Source organism: Lemur catta, chromosome 8, assembly GCF_020740605.2.
Source record: "Lemur catta isolate mLemCat1 chromosome 8, mLemCat1.pri, whole genome shotgun sequence".
Classification (NCBI taxonomy): Eukaryota; Metazoa; Chordata; class Mammalia; order Primates; family Lemuridae; genus Lemur; species Lemur catta.
In genome coordinates, this window is record NC_059135.1 from 94,312,376 (window position 1) to 94,332,827 (window position 20,452).

At 37.1% G+C, this 20,452-nt stretch overlaps 1 protein-coding gene across 5 annotated transcripts in view; it reads right to left on the reverse strand.

The window, feature by feature from the left end:
- Positions 1-20,452, reverse strand: part of CLASP1 (cytoplasmic linker associated protein 1) — a 264,483-nt gene that overhangs the window by 43,956 nt on the left and 200,075 nt on the right. For 3 of the 5 annotated variants that reach the window (XM_045559396.1, XM_045559398.1, XM_045559399.1), the window contains 7 exons: positions 18,692-18,755; positions 18,455-18,457; positions 15,904-16,067; positions 12,343-12,421; positions 11,141-11,284; positions 3,250-3,393; positions 2,590-2,696 (listed from right to left, as the gene is read on the reverse strand). In XM_045559396.1, coding sequence (XP_045415352.1) covers positions 2,590-2,696; positions 3,250-3,393; positions 11,141-11,284; positions 12,343-12,421; positions 15,904-16,067; positions 18,455-18,457; positions 18,692-18,755 — 705 coding nt within the window. The remainder of the gene's footprint in view (positions 1-2,589; positions 2,697-3,249; positions 3,394-11,140; positions 11,285-12,342; positions 12,422-15,903; positions 16,068-18,454; positions 18,458-18,691; positions 18,756-20,452) is intronic. The other 2 variants (XM_045559400.1, XM_045559397.1) reach the window with 1 other exon arrangement.

Genomic DNA, 20,452 nt, shown 5'->3' on the forward strand with positions numbered 1-20,452 from the left:
AAATATAAATGGGTTTAATGATTAAACACCCTAGCTCATAAAGCTCCTCTCCAAATACCAGGTGGTTTGTGTGTATTAGCTGGTAATAAGCAGTGATTCCTCTGTCATACAGAAATGATGAGTAATGGAATGTTTTACAAAAGTTTAACCTGTTATCTATGGCACCTCTAATACTACTGGGTTGATAAAAATGACTTCCTCACTAGTGGAAAAAAACTATCAAATTAAATTTATCATATTAGAATAGTTCCTTATTATCACTATGATCCATCCAAGTATACAATTTTTGGACTAAAAAAAACTAGCTCATTTTGGTACTCAAAATTAGATTAAAAACAAATAACTGGTAATAGTTTTTCCCCTTAAGAATAAAAAGCTCACATCATATGGTCACGATCATTTGAAAGAACAACAGGTCACAGAAAATCAATGTTTCAAGAGCACTGCTCAGAAAAACAGCTGAGATTATACACTGTAGACCTGTACATCACCTCCTTAGCATGAGGTAACCCAGTCAAGTCTCCTGTTGGGTGCAAGAATCCGTTCCTTTTATAAGTTTCCTGTTAGAGAGTATGTAGCTGATTTAAGTATTTCTAGTGTGACATGATGGGCAGTTTTTCCCCCTACTGGAAAGTTTTGGTGGTGACAAAAATCATTTCTCTTATGAGCTCAAGTTGGCTAAGGCCATTGGGCTATTTATATATTGGATGAGGTCAGGTTTTTTTTTTTTTTCCTTAAAAAAGAAAGAAACTATGTAACTAAATAATCCCTTAAAGAATAATTTGAAGACATGAAAATATACAGGCCACACTTGGACTTTTTAACATTAAAAATAAATCTCTTCATTTCTTCCACTGATCTGTAATCCTAACAGTAAAAATTAGGATGAGGACAATTAAGAAGGAACGGCGATCTGAAAAATAAAACTTTTAATGACTCAGGGATCCATGAAGATATCTAGCCAGTTCTTAGCTCTGACGCATTATGCTAGCAGCCCCTACCAACTTTTTTCTTAGACTATTTGCATATATAATAACAAAGTACTTAATTTGAGTTCTATCTTTTTGCTTATTACCTAAGGCAACTGCTGCCCTAAGCATGCAATAACTAAAAGATAAGATGTATGAACCGTGTACGACGGAAGAACAGATTTCTCAATTATGTTGTAGAAGTATCACTTCTAGACAAATGCCAACAATTTACAGAGAATTTAAGTTTTCCATAAAATTCTGCCCACCAGGAACTTTATGATTTTACTGTCGACACTAGACCCTGGTCATTTAAGACACATCATGTTCTTTAGATATAGATGTAACCATTAAAAAAAAAAGTTGGCTAAGCCTCAGTCACACCTGGGGAAAGTCTCTGGTCTCAATGGTCCTGCTGAAATCATGACAACACAGACCAAACTTGGACATAATATCATGTTTCATTCTATGTAAAAATAGTACGGGGGACATTTGGGAAAGTAAACATAAGACAATATAAATAGCAAGATATCAAAGGTATATCAAATACTTTGTTTCACCAAACAAAAAATACAAATTCAATATGTTCCAAAATATTTAAAGAATAACTGAGGAACTAAAGCAAACTTCAGTGGTAAGAAAGGAATTTGGGAGACCTTTGATTATTAAAAAATTCAAATTTAAATGATGTTTTGATATTTTCAAATAAGGAGGTAACCCTTAAAGGGAAAATATAGTATACTTATATGATATTTTCATTTCATTTTAAAATCTTGGTGCCAGCAACCCTCAGGACAAAAGTTTTCTGGTTCCTCTGGTCAGTGATCCTGAAGGTCTGAACTTGTAGACAAACAGCATGTGTGCTCCTTGCTGGTCCAGACACTGGCTCTTTTCTAAAAATTCTGGCCTGTAGGGCCACTACTCTGAGTGGGGCCATGGATGACTTCCAACCCACGTGAGGGGGTCACTAAAGCCACTATGTAGACTTACTTGTAAAGGCTCTGGTCAGATGGTGAGGTATTATCTAAGGATCCTTAGACAAAGGATTTTCTCTTTTCAAGTCACTTGCCCAGATTCCATAAGGCCAATGTTCACATGGTTCCAATAACAGTCTGAGAATCCTGATCCAATTTTAGCTCCCAGACTAAATCACAGCCCTTCAGAACAGCATCCTGCTTCACATATGATATCAACTATGTTTGGAATGGCTACTTCATTGGAAAATCACTCTAGACTTGGTGTGGACTGCCTATAAAAGTTTACATACATGACTAAATACTTTCAGGTTCTCCTATCACTTGTAGACTAGGTAATGAACTTCTACATGGATTCTATGTAAAAGTACTAAACATAACTTTCAGTTTTAAAATCTACAAGGTAGTGGAGAATGTTTAAAGGTAGAAGAACTACAGAGAACATTCAGCACAGACCACTCATTTTACCATAGAAATTAAACTCTTTGCCCAAGATTACACAGTTACAATTTGAGGGAGGACTAGAACCTATGATCTCCTGATACTCAATACTCTTTTTGGTATTAAACTTAGTCTAAAAATCTAGAAATAGGCTGCACAGACACTCAGGTGCTTTAGCTCCTTTACTTCTCTGGAAATGACCTTACCTTGGAGAGAGACCCCCATGAGAGCAGTTGGTGGGTGAGGTCAGGGGGCTAGTCCTGCTGCTGGTGTGTCGGGAGGGCGTCCTGCCAATCGTATTGCTTGGAGAGCCCTGGGGTGAAGGCAGAACGGGCATCATTATTCAACAGCTGTATACAGAGTATAGTACCACTCTTCTCTTGGTCTTTTAACCCACATATAAATAAATGTGTAGAGTCTTCCCAGAATAATTTTTTTTTTCAGAATCATAAGGCCAATTTTAAGTGCATATAAACCAAAAATGGATGAACATCAGTCATAGAGGCATTCTTGGAATCAAATGACTGATATCAATTGTGCTAGAGTGACAGACACAGTTGAATATCTGGAACTTTTACAGTGTTCAAAAATAAGACCAACTCAATGAATGAGTGATAATTAGATGATCTAGTAAAAATGTAACTGATTGAACAACCTAATCTAAGGAAAAGGCCCCATTTAAGTACCAGGTTCATTTATTCACCGGGCATATTGCAGGATCTGGCACAACCCTGATCCTGAAGATGCTCACATCTACTGAAAAACAATGAGGAAACTGGCTGTTCCATTTAAGAGAAGGTTCAGGACAAGGGACACACTGAGATCATGGTCAGCACACAGGCACTAGTTGTGACCAAAGCACTCACCACACTGGTGTTACTGGAATTCTTGAGGTGGTTATGCAGGAGTTTGGTGGCACCATCCTGGAATGTTTTTGGCAAGGCACCAAGTAACATGGTAAATTCAGGAGTATTCAATTCAAACAGAGAGATCAACACAATTTGTGCTGCCTAGAAAAAGAAACCGCGATTGATCTATGTAATGTGCAATAACATGTCTTAAGTCAAAATGTTCATGAAAATTGTTTTTAAAAGAAAACATTTTTTGTATAAGTTAAATACTAATAAGAGGGTAATCATGGCATTAAAAAAAAAAAGCTTCTGGAGAAAATAATATTATCAATCACAGATAGTCTGAATTCAATCTAGGAAATAAATCCTGGCTTTGTTTTAATGCCCTGGCCTTGGATTTCCACAGCACATCCATAATAAATTCTCGTAACTTTTCATTTGTCATCTGGCACAAGGAAGGAAACTGGTAAATAGGTAAACGGAACAATTCAAAAATCTAAAAAGGCTTCAGATTATTCCCACTGTAGTAATTCAGAAGTGGACAGGGTTTCCAGTACATCCTGGAAAGGACACATTTTTAAACAAGCTGCCCTGGGTTATCTTGAGAACCACTTTTCCTCAACTCCACTCCTCCTGACGAAGAAATCCTAGGAAAAGACTTTAAATGTATCTGAAAAACTCCTAGTTTTATACCTATGAACCAAGAAGAGAGACTTTTGAAAAGCAAACCAGACTTCAAAGGAGTGTAAGTTAAAAACTAGCTCTTCTGCCTTTTTGGAAAATGTTCTACTTTCCTTTATTATAATAATTGAGACAACCTACTGCAGGATTACTTGTAATGACTGTAGCAGCAAGGTGGTGAAAGCAATTAGCCGAAATAAGAGTAGCTAAATGAGATTTGGGCCTTTCGAGCAAGTAATGTGCTTTCTACGGTACTGATTTAGTAGCAGGCAATCTGAGCTTAAAAAATAATGCCTAAAGGAATTAATGACAAAGGTTTTGATTTAAAAAAGCTAAAGCCAAAACAAAAATTTTTAGTAAATACTAACTGGCATTTCTTATTAATTTCTAAGAGTCAAGAGAAGGGAAAAGACACTATGAAAAAACTGTTCCTGTGTATACAAACATCTTTTTCATTTTTACAAAAGTATAAAAATCTTTTAAGACTGTAAATTTTAGGATTGAAGTAATTATTCAGAATATTTTTTTTCCATGACATAGAATATTACATAAAAATGTGCTCGCTTAAATTTTTTGGAAATAAATATCACAAAATATTGCAATGCTTTTACAATGTCAAAATTAATTCTAGGTCCAGTTAGGACAAAACTATTATTTTGTGCATGGAGAAAAAAAAAACCCTAAATATAAGAAATTAATTATTTGAGGTTGACTGTAGTTAAAAAAAAAAAAAAAGAAAGAAAAAATTAAAAGATATTATGAATTAAAAAGTATCAGTAGAATAATATTCTTTACAGAATCAAAAATGACTTTTTCAACATTTCAAAAGCATTCATTAAACACAGCATTGGGCAAAAAGTACATTACTTTTTACCCTTGAACTCTAGATATAGTCATTAATAGCCTTTCTACCCAAATTAAATCACAAGTAACAAGTGTACTTTCATAACACAAGCAAAAAGCATTACTTTTGATTGTAGTAAAATATACTTTTCTGTTTCACTATTGAAACATTTTTAATAAATCATTATCCAAAGAAACCTATTTCATCACCAATTTAATGTACTGTTAACATGATTTGTATGTTCATATTATAGAACAATTTGCAAAAATCATGCAAAGTAACCTGTGTATTTTTTAAAGACATTAGATGTTAGGAAAAAACAATGCATGCAAAAAAACTGCACTACAAGCAGAAAGAAGCAGATGAGTTTTAGCAGGGAAAAACATCAATGTAATCAACTTAATGAAAAAGTATAAACAGATTTTGTGATTGAAAATGGCATTTGAAAATTATAATATGTATCCTACATTCTTGAATAGTGTATTTTCATGTGAAATGTATACTGTCTTTATTTAAAAGACCACATTTCTTCCCAGAACCATGTGTTATCTAATGTCACAGACTAACTGGAGGTTTTTCATGAAGCAAATTATAAAATTAGTAGCTTAAAGCCATTTCTAAAGTAAAATCTTTTTTTAATGAGATCCAAGTTCTAGAAATGGGTAGAAAGTATCATTCAAGTATAATTTTTTTAAGGGACAGGGTCGTGCTACATTGCCCAGGCTGGATGGAGTGCAGTGGCTATTCGCAGGCATGGTCATAGGGTACCACAGCCTCAAACTCCTGGGCTCAAGTCATCTTCCTGGCCGCAGCTACTCAACTCCAGTTACGTGTCACTGTGCCCAGCCTAAGTATGCAACTTTTAATAGATTTTACACTAAAGTTTTACAAGGAATGAGACTGCTATGGTTCCAAAATATTTTATCTATGACCCTCAGAGTTAATGAGGGGTCAAAATATTAGAATCCATGCAAGGAATAAAACTGGATTATATTTATCTTTACCATTAATATGATCTCGTTAAAGAAATAATTCCAAATATGGAGCTGGGTTGGAGGGAGGCATTTAAAAAAAGTGTGGAGCAGAGCTCATGTTCAATAATGACTCAAGTAGAGTATGCCACTGTTCTTGTCCACATCTTTGCACTGTTGTCTCCACTACAGGCAGGACCATGAGGCAGTCAGACAAAAAACTCGCAGTGCTGCTGATTTTTCTGAATGGATAACTTTAGAGCATTTTAAGTATCAAGTGGCAACTTGAAAGGATTTTAAACCCTTATGTTGAAATTTGATGGGTAAGGGAAAAAGGTTCGTCACATCTTACTGCTACTCTTTGCAGAGATCTCCTGGGGACATCAACTCTTGAATGCTGCTTACCTTACAGCAGAAAGGAGTTATTCCTAGCAGGTAAGACATTAAGAAATATATCAGTGTTGGAATTAATTTGGGAAAACTTAAAATTTGAGAAGAAAAGCAGAGTCCTCTAATTAAACAACTCTTATTCTTCCTTTCAGATTGTCATTAAAGTTGATTCAAAAATCACTAAAGTATTTCAAAACCTTTACACATTCTCATTTAGTATCTCTCTCTTTTTTAAAAATAACAACAACAACAACAAAAGATAGGGTCTGTGCTTCCCAGGCTGGAGTACAGTGGCTATTCACACGGGCAATCACAGTGCAAAGGAGCCTCAAACTCCTGGGCTCAAGGGATCCTCTTGCCTCAGCCTCTCAGAGCAGCTGGGACTACAGGCTTGCACCAATGGGCCCAGCCTAGCTTTTCTCTTTTTTACTACTCCATTAAAACATGGTAGCGGTCTACACTCAACATGACTATTCCACTGGAAAGGTGATTAATCATAAAACACGCCAGAACACAAACACTGACAGAGGTGCACACACACACTCATGTAGTATTGTATTAATTTTAGGTTTCTTCAAAATCTTCCAGTATCTTCACAAGGGTAATTGGTATTAATAATCTAAAATACAAACAGTGAAGCGTGTTGTTTGAAATTAGTACACAGTTTTCAATCTACCTGTTTACATTTTTCTTCCAAGTTTCCTTCTCCAGGCCCAGAGCAGGTTGAAGCTGACCTAGTGGGGAAATCCTCACCTACTCGACTACGCTGAAGCGAGGACTGGCAAACAGGAGAGGTGGGAGGATTCAATCAGAGAGAAGCAGCAAAGGCGTAACCACGGCTATTTGTTAGTTGTAAAAGTATTTGGCTTCTTATATAAAATCAGTGAGACACATATAACCAAAAGTTAGGAAGAGTAACAACAGTAGCTGCCAGTTTTAACCCTCAATCATTTGTTAGGTCTTTTACTTAATAACCCTTCCTGGAAGTAACAGTTTCCTGCTTCAGGTGATGAAATGGAAGATCAGAGACCAAAATAAGACTTGAAAGAGACTCACAGTCACAGGTAAGCTGAAATTCAAATCTTATTTGATGTTTTGTAAAACCCTTAGCTTTTAGATTAGGCCATGCTGCCTCCATAATCAGAGATTTTTTAAAAAGTCAATCAGAAATTTCACCTTTTCAAGACTATTTTTATTTTTTCTTTTAATTTTTTTTATTTCAGCATATTATGGGGGGTACAAATGTTTAGATCATGTATATTGCCTTTGCCCCACCCGAGTCAGAGCTTCAGGCATGTCCATCCCCTAGATGGTGCACACTATACCCATTAGGCGTGAATATACCCATCTCCTCCTCCCCGCTCAAGACTATTGATATACTTTTCCTGCTCTAGCCAACAGCATCTTTATACTTTCTAGGTTCCCTTGCCATGCCTTCACTTTCCCACAAACAATGTTCAGAGGCTAAATCTCTTAGTTCATTTGACAAATAGAATCACATATTACAAGCCAACATACAGTTGTTCTGAATCCCAAAATATAAACATATAATACAATTAAACATCTACTGCCATTACCATGTTTCCCTTTGATTGATTACATGGCTCCCTAAATGCTGGAAAAAAGTTGGTACTTAATTTGTTCCATAACCAACAGCAGCAAAACCAAAACAGCCCTCAAACAGTAGCAGGAGCCACAACAGCAAATGAAGTAATATTTACCTATGCTCTTATACACTATGTTGAATTTAATCCTCCCAATAATGCCTGAGGCAAGCATTATTATTCCCATTTTACAGATAATAAATAAGACTCGGAGATTAAACTACTGGCTCCCATCTCTAAGGAGTGGCAGAGGCAGAAGCCAAAGGGAGGTCAAACTCTAGAACCCACTTTCTTTCTTTCTGCAGGTAATACATTCTATTCATTCTATTACCTTATATCAACACGGTGCATCAAGAAAGGTCTAGTGTGCTTCTGCATAGTTTTATTGACACAGCTAGTCAGGGCTCTCACACTTAGAAAATGGAAAAGGTTATTTTTGGAATAAAGCAGGCCAGCTAAAGATTGAGTTGGGTTTTTCCATCTAGTCCAAACCAGTCTCAGCCTGATAAGCACACCTCACTGGTGATGGTTTATTGACTAGTTTTGGTTTAAAAAACATCTTAAATATTTAAGCATCCCTCCCCCTCCACAATGTGAAACACCCCAAAACACTAAGGAAAAAAAATATTAAAAATGCTAAGGTCAATGAATCTAAGTTGTATCAGCTTGTATCAGTTTAAAACACTTCAAAAGTGTTTTCACAAATACGATCTATTGATTTAGAGACTAAATTATGTCCTCTGCAAACTCCCCAGGTATTGGTTGCATTAAAATTAATGTTCTCCAGAGATGCGTCCAATATGAGAGTTTACTGTATAGATTTCCAACTGAAGGGCTCTTCTAGTATTTAGAATATAACCTTACCCTACTCTTAAGAAACCAAGGTTAGATGCTAACAAGTGGACTTGGTTCAAGATCACAAAATGATTTTAAATCACTAGATTTCCATGATGAGGCAAAACATAAGTTTATTTAAAACAGACATGTATTTTATCTTTAGTGCATTAAAGTACCTAGATAAGAATGGTCCCAATTTTATTTTTAACACAGCTAAGTATTTTAATTTATTTAGGCACTATATTCATTTAGGCAATGTTTCAAATACATCCCATATTCTTGGGTAAGGCAGCTGCATCACTTACAACAACTATATTTATAAATGTCCAGTGGATGCTACATCAGAACAGAGCATTTAAATAAAAGTGAATCCATCTCCGAAAGGATTAACCTGCAGCGCCCTAATGTATAGTTCATGGCTGAGTAGTTTATGGGGCAAAAGAACACATGTTTGACTGCTGTGCAGTAACACACCTATTTGAATCAAATAATAATGCTTTGCCAGTCAGTTTTGGATGTGTACTGAAAGCCAGATAATCTAGAATCTTGGATGATGAAAAAATTCCAGAGGGTGCTCAGAATACAGAGTTCTTACTTAGCATATGCTAAGTAAGTTGAACCACATCACAATTCGCATGCATAGGTAAAAAAGCTCCCTACATAAATAAGATCTAAGAAATCATAAAATAACTACGAAATATTTCCGCCAATCCACCAAAAGAGACACTATAGCCTTGGTAGCCAAAAAGCTAAGATGGTCCCCCATGATTCCCAACCCCCATGTATACACTCTATGTAATTCTCTCCCTAGAGTGAGTAGGACTTAGGAGATGATAGATATCATGATTACGTTACATGGCAGAAGGGATTTTTTGCAGATGTAATTAAGTTTCCTAATCAGCTGACTTTGAGTTAATCAAAGGAGATTATCCTAGGTGGGCATGACTTAATCAGCTGAGCCCTTAAAAGGGGTCAGACAGATTCAAAGTGAGAGAGAATCTCTTGCTGGTTTTGTTTCAATTTGTCATTCAGTTTTGAAGAACAGTTTTGCTGAATAGCAAATTACTGGTTGACATTTTTTTTCTTTCAGCACTTTGAAAGTCATTCCACTGCCTTCTATCCTCTATGGTTTCTAATGAGAAATCAGCTGTTCATCTTATAGAGGAACCACGGACGTGATGAGTCACTCCCCTCTTGCTGATTTCAGGATTCTCTCTCTGGCTTTTAATAGTTAGATTTGATGTGTCTAGACGTAGAGTGTGGATCCCTTCTTTTTTTTTTAAGTCTTACTTACAGTAAGTTCAAGACTACATCAGCAATCTGCATGTCTTGAGGTTCAATCCCAGGGGAATGGTCTAAAATACTGGGCTTCAACTCTGTGCATTAACAATCAGCCAAAAGTAAAGGGAACCCCAGTCAAAAACAACACAGTACCCAGGTTCTACCCTCTAGTAACTAAATAAAATTATGTGGGAGTAGAGCCCAGAAATCTGGGCTGATTTTAATTGCAGCCAAGACAGAACTGCTAATCTAAAACTTCTCAAATTCTTCCCAGTGTGAGGATTATTATATCAGAACCTTTGTTTAAGCTACATCTGAAGGTGAGGAGTTAAGCAGACCTCATAATGGGGTAGGAGGAGAAACGGGCAGGCATCGAAAGTAACATGCTGATGAAGACAAAGCTTTGTGAAGCAACACTGTATAATCCAAAATAACTGAAAATGTTTTTAAGATCAAACAGTAAACAAACCATTTGATTTCTGGCAATAAATCTAATTTCCTAATCATATTTGGCTTGAGCTAGTATTAAAATAAGTTGAGATTTTTTGAACTGCAGGCTAGATAATTAATAAAAGGAAGTTCCTGTAATGTCCTGATTAGAAAAGTAAGGACAGTAAGTCCTAGTTCAAATTTTCTTTTTTTTTTTCAAGTTTTCTAACGTGCACATTTGCAGAAAGTCATCAAGGTTAGTCAGTCCCAAGCTGGCCCTAATCAGGGTAATAGACAAATCTAAAACATGTTTCAGCCCATGGTAGGGAATACTTAAGTAACATTCCAGTACAAAAGCCCATACTCATATAGACACACATATGCTTATGTATCATGTACTATAGAACTGGAAGATCTTTGCTCTTTTTAAATTCAAGAATCCATTACAGCTTATCAAACTTTTCAACCACACTTTACTATCAGGCACCCTATAGCCAGCTACCTTAGATCTGCAATTCCATCTTCAAAGTACATGTTACAAACAGATATAAGGAAAACAACTATCCTTGTAAAAGACACTAAAATATAGTGATTTCATATTACAAAATATATAAAACAGATGCCTGAGAAAACCATGTATTCATCATGCAAGATTTTGGATTTTCATTCTGATATTTAAAGACTGGAACTGGGCAGAGCCTGAGATAGAAGAAAAGAGGCAATAGTAAAATCTTGTTTTTCACAGAAGAAGAACGACAAAGGTTTGTAGGTGCTGGGTGGCCTGGTTTTGCAAGTTGCTAAATAAATTTCTTTTTCTAACACATGCCTAAGAACAATCTGTAATTACACTTCAGCTCACTTGGACATACCTTTCTCACGTCTGAACTCTTTGGTTCTGTCGTCCAGGTTATGATTCGAGAAACAGCAAGCCTTGTCTCACTAGAGTTTACAAAATCTGTTGGATCCATCTGTCTAGCCAGAGACTCAATGTATTTCAGGATTGCAACTTTAACCTGAAAGATCCAATGATTATCAACATTAAGTGTACTTGATGAATCTTTGAAAAGAATTCTCAACTGGTGCCAGAGAACAGTGAACACTGTTGAAAGGGAACCTCCTTCCTTTCTCCTGGATTTATGTTTCCATGTGGAGTGACATCCATCAGGAGAAAAGTATGAAATGACTGATGGGGAAGTTTGGGAACAGGAAGTGGTATGCAGCTCAGTTCTCTCCATTTTGAGACTGTTATGCCTGCAGAGAAGGTACGCTCTGCTCCTTGTCTATGCTGCCAGACACTCACAGGATAGGAGCCCATGTTGGGGAACCATGGGATTTCTAGCTCTGCCACTGACTGCAAGGGCAGCTTTAACTCTCTAGTTCATTTTGCAACACATTCCAGGCCATGTTCTATAAGGCAGCATTTTCAGTCAGCAAGCTGACATTCTACCCTAACTTTAGCAGCCACTTCTCAATTGGTTTTGGCCTCAGGAAAAAAGGGTTATTATTTTTAGCCCATCTTAAAACCCCAACAAAAGTTAATGACTGAAGAACAGATGATGAACATGACTTAATTCAAATTAACTCATATCCTGCCTCAAATTTTGGCCTTGTTATTATAGGTATGATTTTCTATAATATGTAACAATTAATATTCAAGTCTTAGAATGTTAATATTAAAGAAACAGTTCAGAAAGATATCGATCTTAACACATTAAAACGTCTTAATTTTCTAGTTTAAATATTAATTGTGAAAAAGACTAAGAATGCCCAAAAGTTGGTGAGGATATAGAAAAACTAGAGCTCTCATACACTGCTGGTGGGAATATAATATGGTATAACCATTTTAGCAGTTTCTAAAAAAGTCAACATATACCTTTTTAATGAACCAGCAATTCCTCTACTAAGCACTGAACCAAGAGAAGTGGGAACATGCCCACAAAGAATTGAACCAGAATGCTCACAGGACATTTATTCACAATAACTAAACATATGAGTCATGTATTTAAAATGAGTAAATTTTAAACAAATTTGAGGCCTGGAGGTTGAACTGTAACGACAAATAATTACTGACCTTGAGGTTTGGAGTTTGAGTTTGATCCACAATAAATCTCATCAAAATGTTAAACTGTTGATCAAATGGAAAAGAGTCCCTAGGTACAAAAAAAGTGCTTGTTTTTAAAAAAATTTATTAACAAAACATACTGCTATAGATTAGTACATGGAAAAGCCTGTTCACATTTTAAAATAATACTACTTTTCATTTTATGTATCTACTACACTAAATACACATTTGTACAGAAAATTTACAAAAAGAAAAATCCTGTTTAAAGTCCCAAAACATATACAGAACTTACTTTGAGTAGCTATTTTAAAAATTAAGACTAGGCAATAAACTAAGGGAGAGATTCCTACTTGCCCATCTAGGGATTTGCTCATTTTCCCCCCAGCTACGTTTCTGAATATTGCTTAAACATGAAAAACACTTCCGATTCTCAAATCTTTTTTTTCTTTTGAGAGAGGGTCTTACTCTGTTGCCCTGGGTAGAGTGCAGTAGAGTCATCACAGCTCACTACAACCTCAAACTCCTGGGCTGAAGTGATTCTCCTGCCTCAGCCTCCCCAGTAGCTGGGACTATAGGTATGTGCCACCACACCTGGTGAAATTTTTTTTTTTTTTTAAAGAGATGGGGTCTCACTATGTTATCCAGGCTGGTCTCGAACTCTTGGGCTCAAGAGATCCTCCTGTCTCGGCCTCCCGATGTGCTGGGATTACAGGTGTGAGCCACCATGCCAGGCCCCAAATCTTATTTTTATATCGTTACTAGGATGTTTACAGCTGACCCTGCTTAGGCTAACTGTATTGTCCTCCTTGGTCCTGATAACTGCTTATGATCCTATTTCACACTGTTACCACAGAAGAATGCCTGTGAGACAGCAACGAAGCATTTCCCATCCACCTACAAATTATACACACAAGCCTGTGGCCCTGGGAGCCCCTTCTCCTGCTCCATGTCTTGCCTGTTCCTGATCTCATCTCTTGTAGTCTTCACACATCTCTGATCCAATCAAATAACCTTGAGGTGCTCCTGGCTAGAGAAAGTCAGTACTCTTTCCCTTAAAATGCTACAATTACTAGTATTGGTTTAAAATTGCATAATGGAGCCCCATGCGGATAATGCTGATATAACTTCCATCTTAACAGGAAAGATAATGCAATGCAAGTATCTATTACAATTAAGGCTGTGCGATCACATTACTTTCTTTGGACTCCCATAGAGACTTTCCCCAAACTTTAGAAGTATAGTAAAATGACTAAGGATGTAGGTTCAAATTTATAAAAGGAAGCAAATAATATCTACCTAACAGAACTGATTTGAAAATTAAATGAAATAATACAATAAAAATAAAAAGCACATGGCACATATTAGGTACCAATGTTATCATCATTATAATTACTAACAAAAAGTAAACTTGACCCAATAGTGTCCTTTTCTCTCGCATTTTTTGTACCCCAGAATCTTTGAGGGCCACTTCTGGAAGCAAATTACATTTAGTATGTGTTAGTACGCATGATTTAAGTGACTAGTCCAACAGAAACACAAAATGCCTGTCCCTTTCTGCAGCAAGGGGTGATGGAGAATTTTATTTCAGTAATGGATGTGTTTAATGAGGAAATACGCCCTGTTGTTAGGCAAAGCCAAAGGAAAGGAAACTGAGGCAGATTAGCACTCAGGTCAATAACCTGAGGACCACTCTCAGCCATCACTGAAACGCCCCCTGAATAGTCACTGACTGATTCCAGATAAGCTTGAACAGCTATACACCTCAGCTGTTGAGAAAAAGAAGGAAATGCTTTAGGGGGACCCAGATCCCTAAAGAGATTAGGATTCTTAAAGGAAAGAGGTATGCAGAAACATTAATAGGAAGTCACAATTGTACTCCTTAATCACCAAAGTTAAGGAATATATCTTAATATTCCCGCTATCCCCCCAAATCTGAAATAGATATTGTCATTTATAAATTCACCTAAATTAAGTAACCTATATAGGCCAAGTCTGGCTCGTACATGTTTTATTTGGCCTTCACAGTATCATAAAAAATTCTCAAACTTGTTGCCCAAATCCACATTTCTGACCTTTTTCGAACAGTCTGGTATCACTGGCTCATGTCCCAACATGATCCCACATGGCCACAACTGGCTGCAGCTCTCCAGCCTATCAATAGCCTTCCTGTCTCTCTACTTCATTCATTTATGCCAGCTTGTCAGCCTAGGCCCCCAGTCAATTCCTGGCTAAAACTTTATCAATCCATTGGTATACAGTAATGCTACCTAATCCCACTAAACTTAATCATCCAAAGGAAAGATGATTTCAAACCTTGAAAGCTTACTGCAAAGGTAGTATGCTTCATTGAGTTCACTGAAAGCCAGAAGGGAAATCTATTTGGATGATAGAGTTCTATAGCAGTGTAAATCATACAGACCAACAGGGTTAGGGACCAGAAGAAAACAGCTGGCATCACAGTGCAGAGAAACAGACACATGCTCTGAAGTCAGAGTCACGTAGCAGATGCATGTGTGGGGGATGCTGGCAGGGCAGTATATGCTTCCAGAGGGAAGAAAAGGCACCAGCACTATCCATACCCCCACCCCCCACACACAGAAGGAGAGGACACCCGCCCTCGGCACAGCCTGCAATAACAGGAACAGACAATACAGCAGCAACCAGAAATCACGAGTTTTAGTTTCCAGAGTACCACTAAACACAAAGTGTGACCCTGCACAAGCAAAGCCAAAATCTCTATTTCTCACTGATAAAATGAGCATCGTCTTTCAGTTCCTTCCATTTTGAAAATTCTATGATATGTAGTTGTATTCCAGTTTGTAGTAATTGTGTCTTACAGCAGTTATTGCCCTGATAATTTCCTGAGTGACTTGGAGTCACTTGTTTGTTCTTTTAAAAAGTTCACTGATTTGACATTCCCCTCTATCTTCCACCAAATCATAGCCAAGACATTACTGCAAAGTGTCTTCTGAGATCATTTAACTCCAATACTTATATCTGAGGACCTATAATTACATAGACAATAGACGTTTCTGAACAGCACATAGTTTTTTTTAACTTTTCTGAGCCTTGGCGGCCCTTCTTTTTTCCCAACAGCCAGAATGGACACAACTGCTACAAATGTATTATCCATCTCTGAACCAACGCACTGTCAGTTTAGAGACTGCTCCCAGACCAATGGAAACTCTAAATCATACGTTGACAGAAAAATTTCTAGTGTGATTTATAAGAGGGTAAAGTATTAAGAACACTAAGGTCTTCAGAAAGATGTACACAAATATTCTAAATGTTTTCTTCCAATGTTTTTTAAAGAAAAGAGAATCAAGTTTCAAAGTTTTACACTTGGTTCGACATTTGTCTTAGGCATTCACAAAAAATAATGCCAACTCAGGAAGATATGATGAAGATTTCATCTCATGGATTGGGTGGACATGTCAACAAGAGAATGTGAGAACTGAGGAAGAGGGGAGATATTCAAGTGGGCAACCTAGACCATGGGAAACAGAAGAGAAATGCAAAGTCACCTGTAAGAACCTTGTAACATCCAACTGGTCTAGCCCCTACACTTACCTTGTGACATCTAGAGCCTTCTGAACTTTTGCTTGCACAGATCCAAGTAAATCTGCTCCCATTTTCTTAAGTAATTGTGTGAGAAGAACAAAAAGCCAGTCTTGCAAGTCATCCTTATGAATTATTATAAAATCCACAAGAGTCTCCAAAAACATACTGAAAACCTAGACACAAATGAAAACCAAATTTCACATATTTAATTCATGATTTCCTCTAAAGTCTACAAAACATTAATAATGCCCATACTAGTTATGCCCAGACTCTCATAACTTAGGGTAACGCTGTTTATGTTACAGAAAGCAAAGGTATCACAGAAAACAGATAAAGGGAAAAGGACTGGAACTTACTCTCTGATGTGAATTCCACCGCAAACCAGGCCATGCAACAAAACAAATTCCATGTTAGTCCACAGTGAATTAATATCATTTCATGCAGTTTTATTAAACAAAACAAAACGAAACAAAAAAAAACCCTGAAAGGGCTAGAAACTGACAAAATACTCTCTACTCCCCCTTAATAAAGGTCTTTAAAAGTCAGTACAGAGTGAAATTAACTTTTCTGAGTTTACTCCTGAAGGCTTTTCTTAGGAAAAACAAAACAAAACACAAAACCTCTTAATTGTTCTAATTCTGTAGTATTCTTGTTCATTATCTAGCATTCAACAAATATTATTATGGGATGAAGAAAAATGCCTATTCACTATTGTCTAGCTATTGCTTTCCATGTCAGTCAACTATTTTGATGTATGCCATTTCAGATATTATAAAGTAATAAATGATTATGGCTTAGAATAAAAGATAATTGTCATAATGCTTATGCTGTTGTGTAATCAATACTGCTATCTAAGGTGAAACAGAGTCCACAGTGGAGTATCTCTGAACCAATTTCAGAAAGATAAGTAGCACTGTGTTCCCCTACACCTTGTTAATGAGACTTGGTCTACCGGGGTAACTATTCGCCACCAGGGGTCTCCTGTGAGGTAGCCTGGGGAAAACATCAAGGAGCCCTAGCTGTGGGGGGTTCCTGGCTTAGTCCACAGGCAGCTAACAAATACTGACTAACTGAGACCTCCAAACTCACTGTACAAGAGCCTTCTGATGGAAACAAATTTCCTTCTTTATCCTCACATTCTGCTTCTGAATCAGCAATCTAGAGGTGACAGGTAACAGAAATTTCATCAATGTTCTAAACCATCTAATATCCCTTATGATATAAATCTTAAAAATCTTACTGTGCTTATGCTTTAAATCTTACTGCTTTAAATCTTAACACTGAGAGGAAAATCTTGATAACTGTATCTTTGTATATCTACGTGGCCTTTAAACTCCATCTTTCTTGTATTTTTATTAATACTATTGTTAACATTAACCTTGTTGTGAGGCTGTGAGGGTCATAACAGGAATTTTTTTTTTCTTCTTTTTAGAGACAGGGTCTCACTCCATCACCCAGGCTAGACTGCAGCCTCAAACTCCTGGGCTTGAGCAATCCTCCTGCTTCAGCCTCTCAAAGTGTTGAGATTACGGGCATAAGCCAATGCGCCCAGCCCACATCAGGAATTTTAAGACATGCTTTAAGACCCATACTGAGTAAGGAGAAGTGCTGTGGGAGGCGTGAGGAGGAGAATCCCCGCATTCATCCCCTACACTCTCATGAGCATCCCCAAAGGAAGGAGCCATATCGTGTTTTCTATATCCCTAGCTCAGAGCAGGTATTCAATAAACGCTGAATGACTGGGTGGGTGGGTAGATGGACAGGTTGCTGTTTGATATTTCAAATACAATTCCTATGAGAAAGCAAGGATAGGAAAAGAAGGAAGATAACTGGCTGGACTCCCTGGCCATCGCAGGTTTCTTTTTCCCAGCAAGACTTAGAAGAGACCATCTGTACTAGGAACACTGTAGTATAAATATAGTTAATCGTGCATGTCAGCATTTAAGATTCGCTTCTGCTGATTCAAAGTTCTATCAATTTACACACTTAGTGTCTCTGTCCTTTTTCTACCTTTTAATTTTCTCTGTATCTTCATTCTCTTGTTTTCTTCCTCTAAAAGCACTGAATAGCCTCAAAAGGCTTCCTCCCAAACAACGGTATTTATTTAAAATCTAGACTCCAAGCAAACTTTTGTAAAGAGTCACTCTCTCAGCACCACCCCTAGAAAGGGCCTTGTCCCACACTCATGGGTGTTTCCCTCTGAGCTGGGACTCTCTTGTCAAAAAAGCAGTCCCCAGGTCAGTGTTCCCTTTGGCCCTGAGGAGGCATGGGCACCAACTAGGTGAACACTATCCAGCAAGTTCTTAGGAGCAGCAAAATTTTATTTTGAGAAATAACTTAATCTAGTTTTTCAATAAATCCAGAAAATAAATACTTCTATTTTTCTATCTTGTCCTAGGAAAGCATATTCTACATAGAATACAAATTAATTATATGCTTATTTTCTTCACTAATGTAATTAAAAACAATGCACTATAATATAATCTTACATTCTAGCACCTAGCCCACTGTTTGGCTAATAGGAAGCATGCAAAAATATTTGCTGAATGAAACATCTGACTCTCTCCATGATAACTCTTACACGAAGCACACTTTTTTAACTTCAAGTTTTATGCACATTTAAGTTTCCAATAATTCCACTTTTGAAAGATGTAATATACACTATCGCTGATATTGGTATTAAATGTGTAAGGTCAAAACTGCATTACGGGAAATTCTCTCTCATTCTTGGGTAGTGTATGATGCAGCTCACGCAGACATGCAGCTGGGCTAAGTAAGGCTTGATGCTCAGACTTACCTTGCTGTGTGGGTCAGCAAACATCCGGGTGAAGATCTCACACAATCTTTTCAATTCTACTCGACTAGAGGAAATAAAATGGAAATCAATGAATTTAAAATTTAGTAAGTGAACACTGCAATTAGTTATGGCTTTGCTCTGAAAAATCCTTTTGTTTCTGTCAACTATATGGCTTTACATAATTTATATGTATCTATATAAGAAAGTTTTTTCACAAATGCAGTCTTATTTGATTCATGATTAAATTAAACAAGGTCATAAAACCATAGATTTGCTCTCATTTTCAGATGAGGAAACTGAGACTCAGAGTGATTTACTCAAGCTCACACATCTGGAAGTGACCAAGCCATGAACTAAAACCCCTTCATTTTATCCCAAGTCTGTTTTCTACCAGCCACATATGAAAAGCAATGGGATAAACTAAAAAAAGCATGTGTCAGACAGACCTGGATTTTAATCTCAATTCTCCTACAAAGTACTATGATATAGGCCTCCATTTCTTTACTGGTCAAATAGGATAAGTGCTATGTCCCGTGGCTGCTTCATACTTACTACTGTGCCTGGGACAAAGCAAATACCCATTTCACATTGGTGCCTTTTGCCTTTTTAAGAGACAGGGTCTCGCTCTGTTGCCCAGGCTAGAGTACAGTGGTACAATCATAGCTCACTGCAGCCTCAAACTCCTGGGCTCAAGCGACCCTCCTACCTTAGCCCAAGTAGCTGGGACTACAGGCACATGCCACCATGACCGGCTGCCCCTTGCCTTTTCTGATCCTTGACTACTATCAAGTCCCATTTTTACTTCAAGCCTTGAAAAAAGGGTTTTCTCTTCCCCAAATCAACTCTGAGTAATCCCTTCTTATGCAAATAAGAAAGTTGGTTCAATGATTCCTTGACACTGTTTACAATGCAACCTAGATTAGACCAGTGCTGATCAACAGATTTCTAGAGTTTATTCAATGGGTACTTGGTAAATACAAATAATCCACAAAGTGGGACCACCAGGATTAAACAGATTCTTGAGGAACAATCATAACAAGTCATCCTCATTTTGTTTTTGACACATCAGTGGAGTATCACAGGATGCCTTCATTTCAGAAGGCATATGACAAAACCTCTCACATCATCTTCATGAACAGATGGAGTAGTGTGGGGCAGGTATGAATACAGGAGGGTGGAGTCAGACTAACTGGAGTGCACTTGGAGCCCAGTGGCTCATCAACCAGTGCTCACTCAGCTTTACAGAACCCAGAAGGACATGCATCTATGGCCATATACTTCACCAGTTTCACAATTTAGCTTAAAAAAGTAATCCAAAAGACCTAACTATATTTGTGATTCTAAGTTGTCCATTCCTCATTTCCCATTCCCATTTCTTTTTTCATGTTTTAACATCTCTGTAATTGAGATTCATCTTATAATCAATGGTATGTTAGTATTTCATGGTTAATAAACAGCATTTATTATTAGAGGGATATAAAATAATAGTGGTCAATGGTACCTTAGATTTGATGAGATATGGTATAAACACATCCTGTTTTGACAAATGTAATAACACATGTTCATTTCAGAAAATTTATGAAACAGAAACATTAAAAAAAGCAAAAATAACCAATTCTAGAGATAATGCTGTTATAATTTTGGAGTGTTCCATTTTATTCTCTCTTTACCAGGCACATTTATAAAAAATATTTTACACTGAGACTGATACCATCTTCTCCAGGACCCTGAAGTGTAATGAACCATACTAACCTGCAGAGC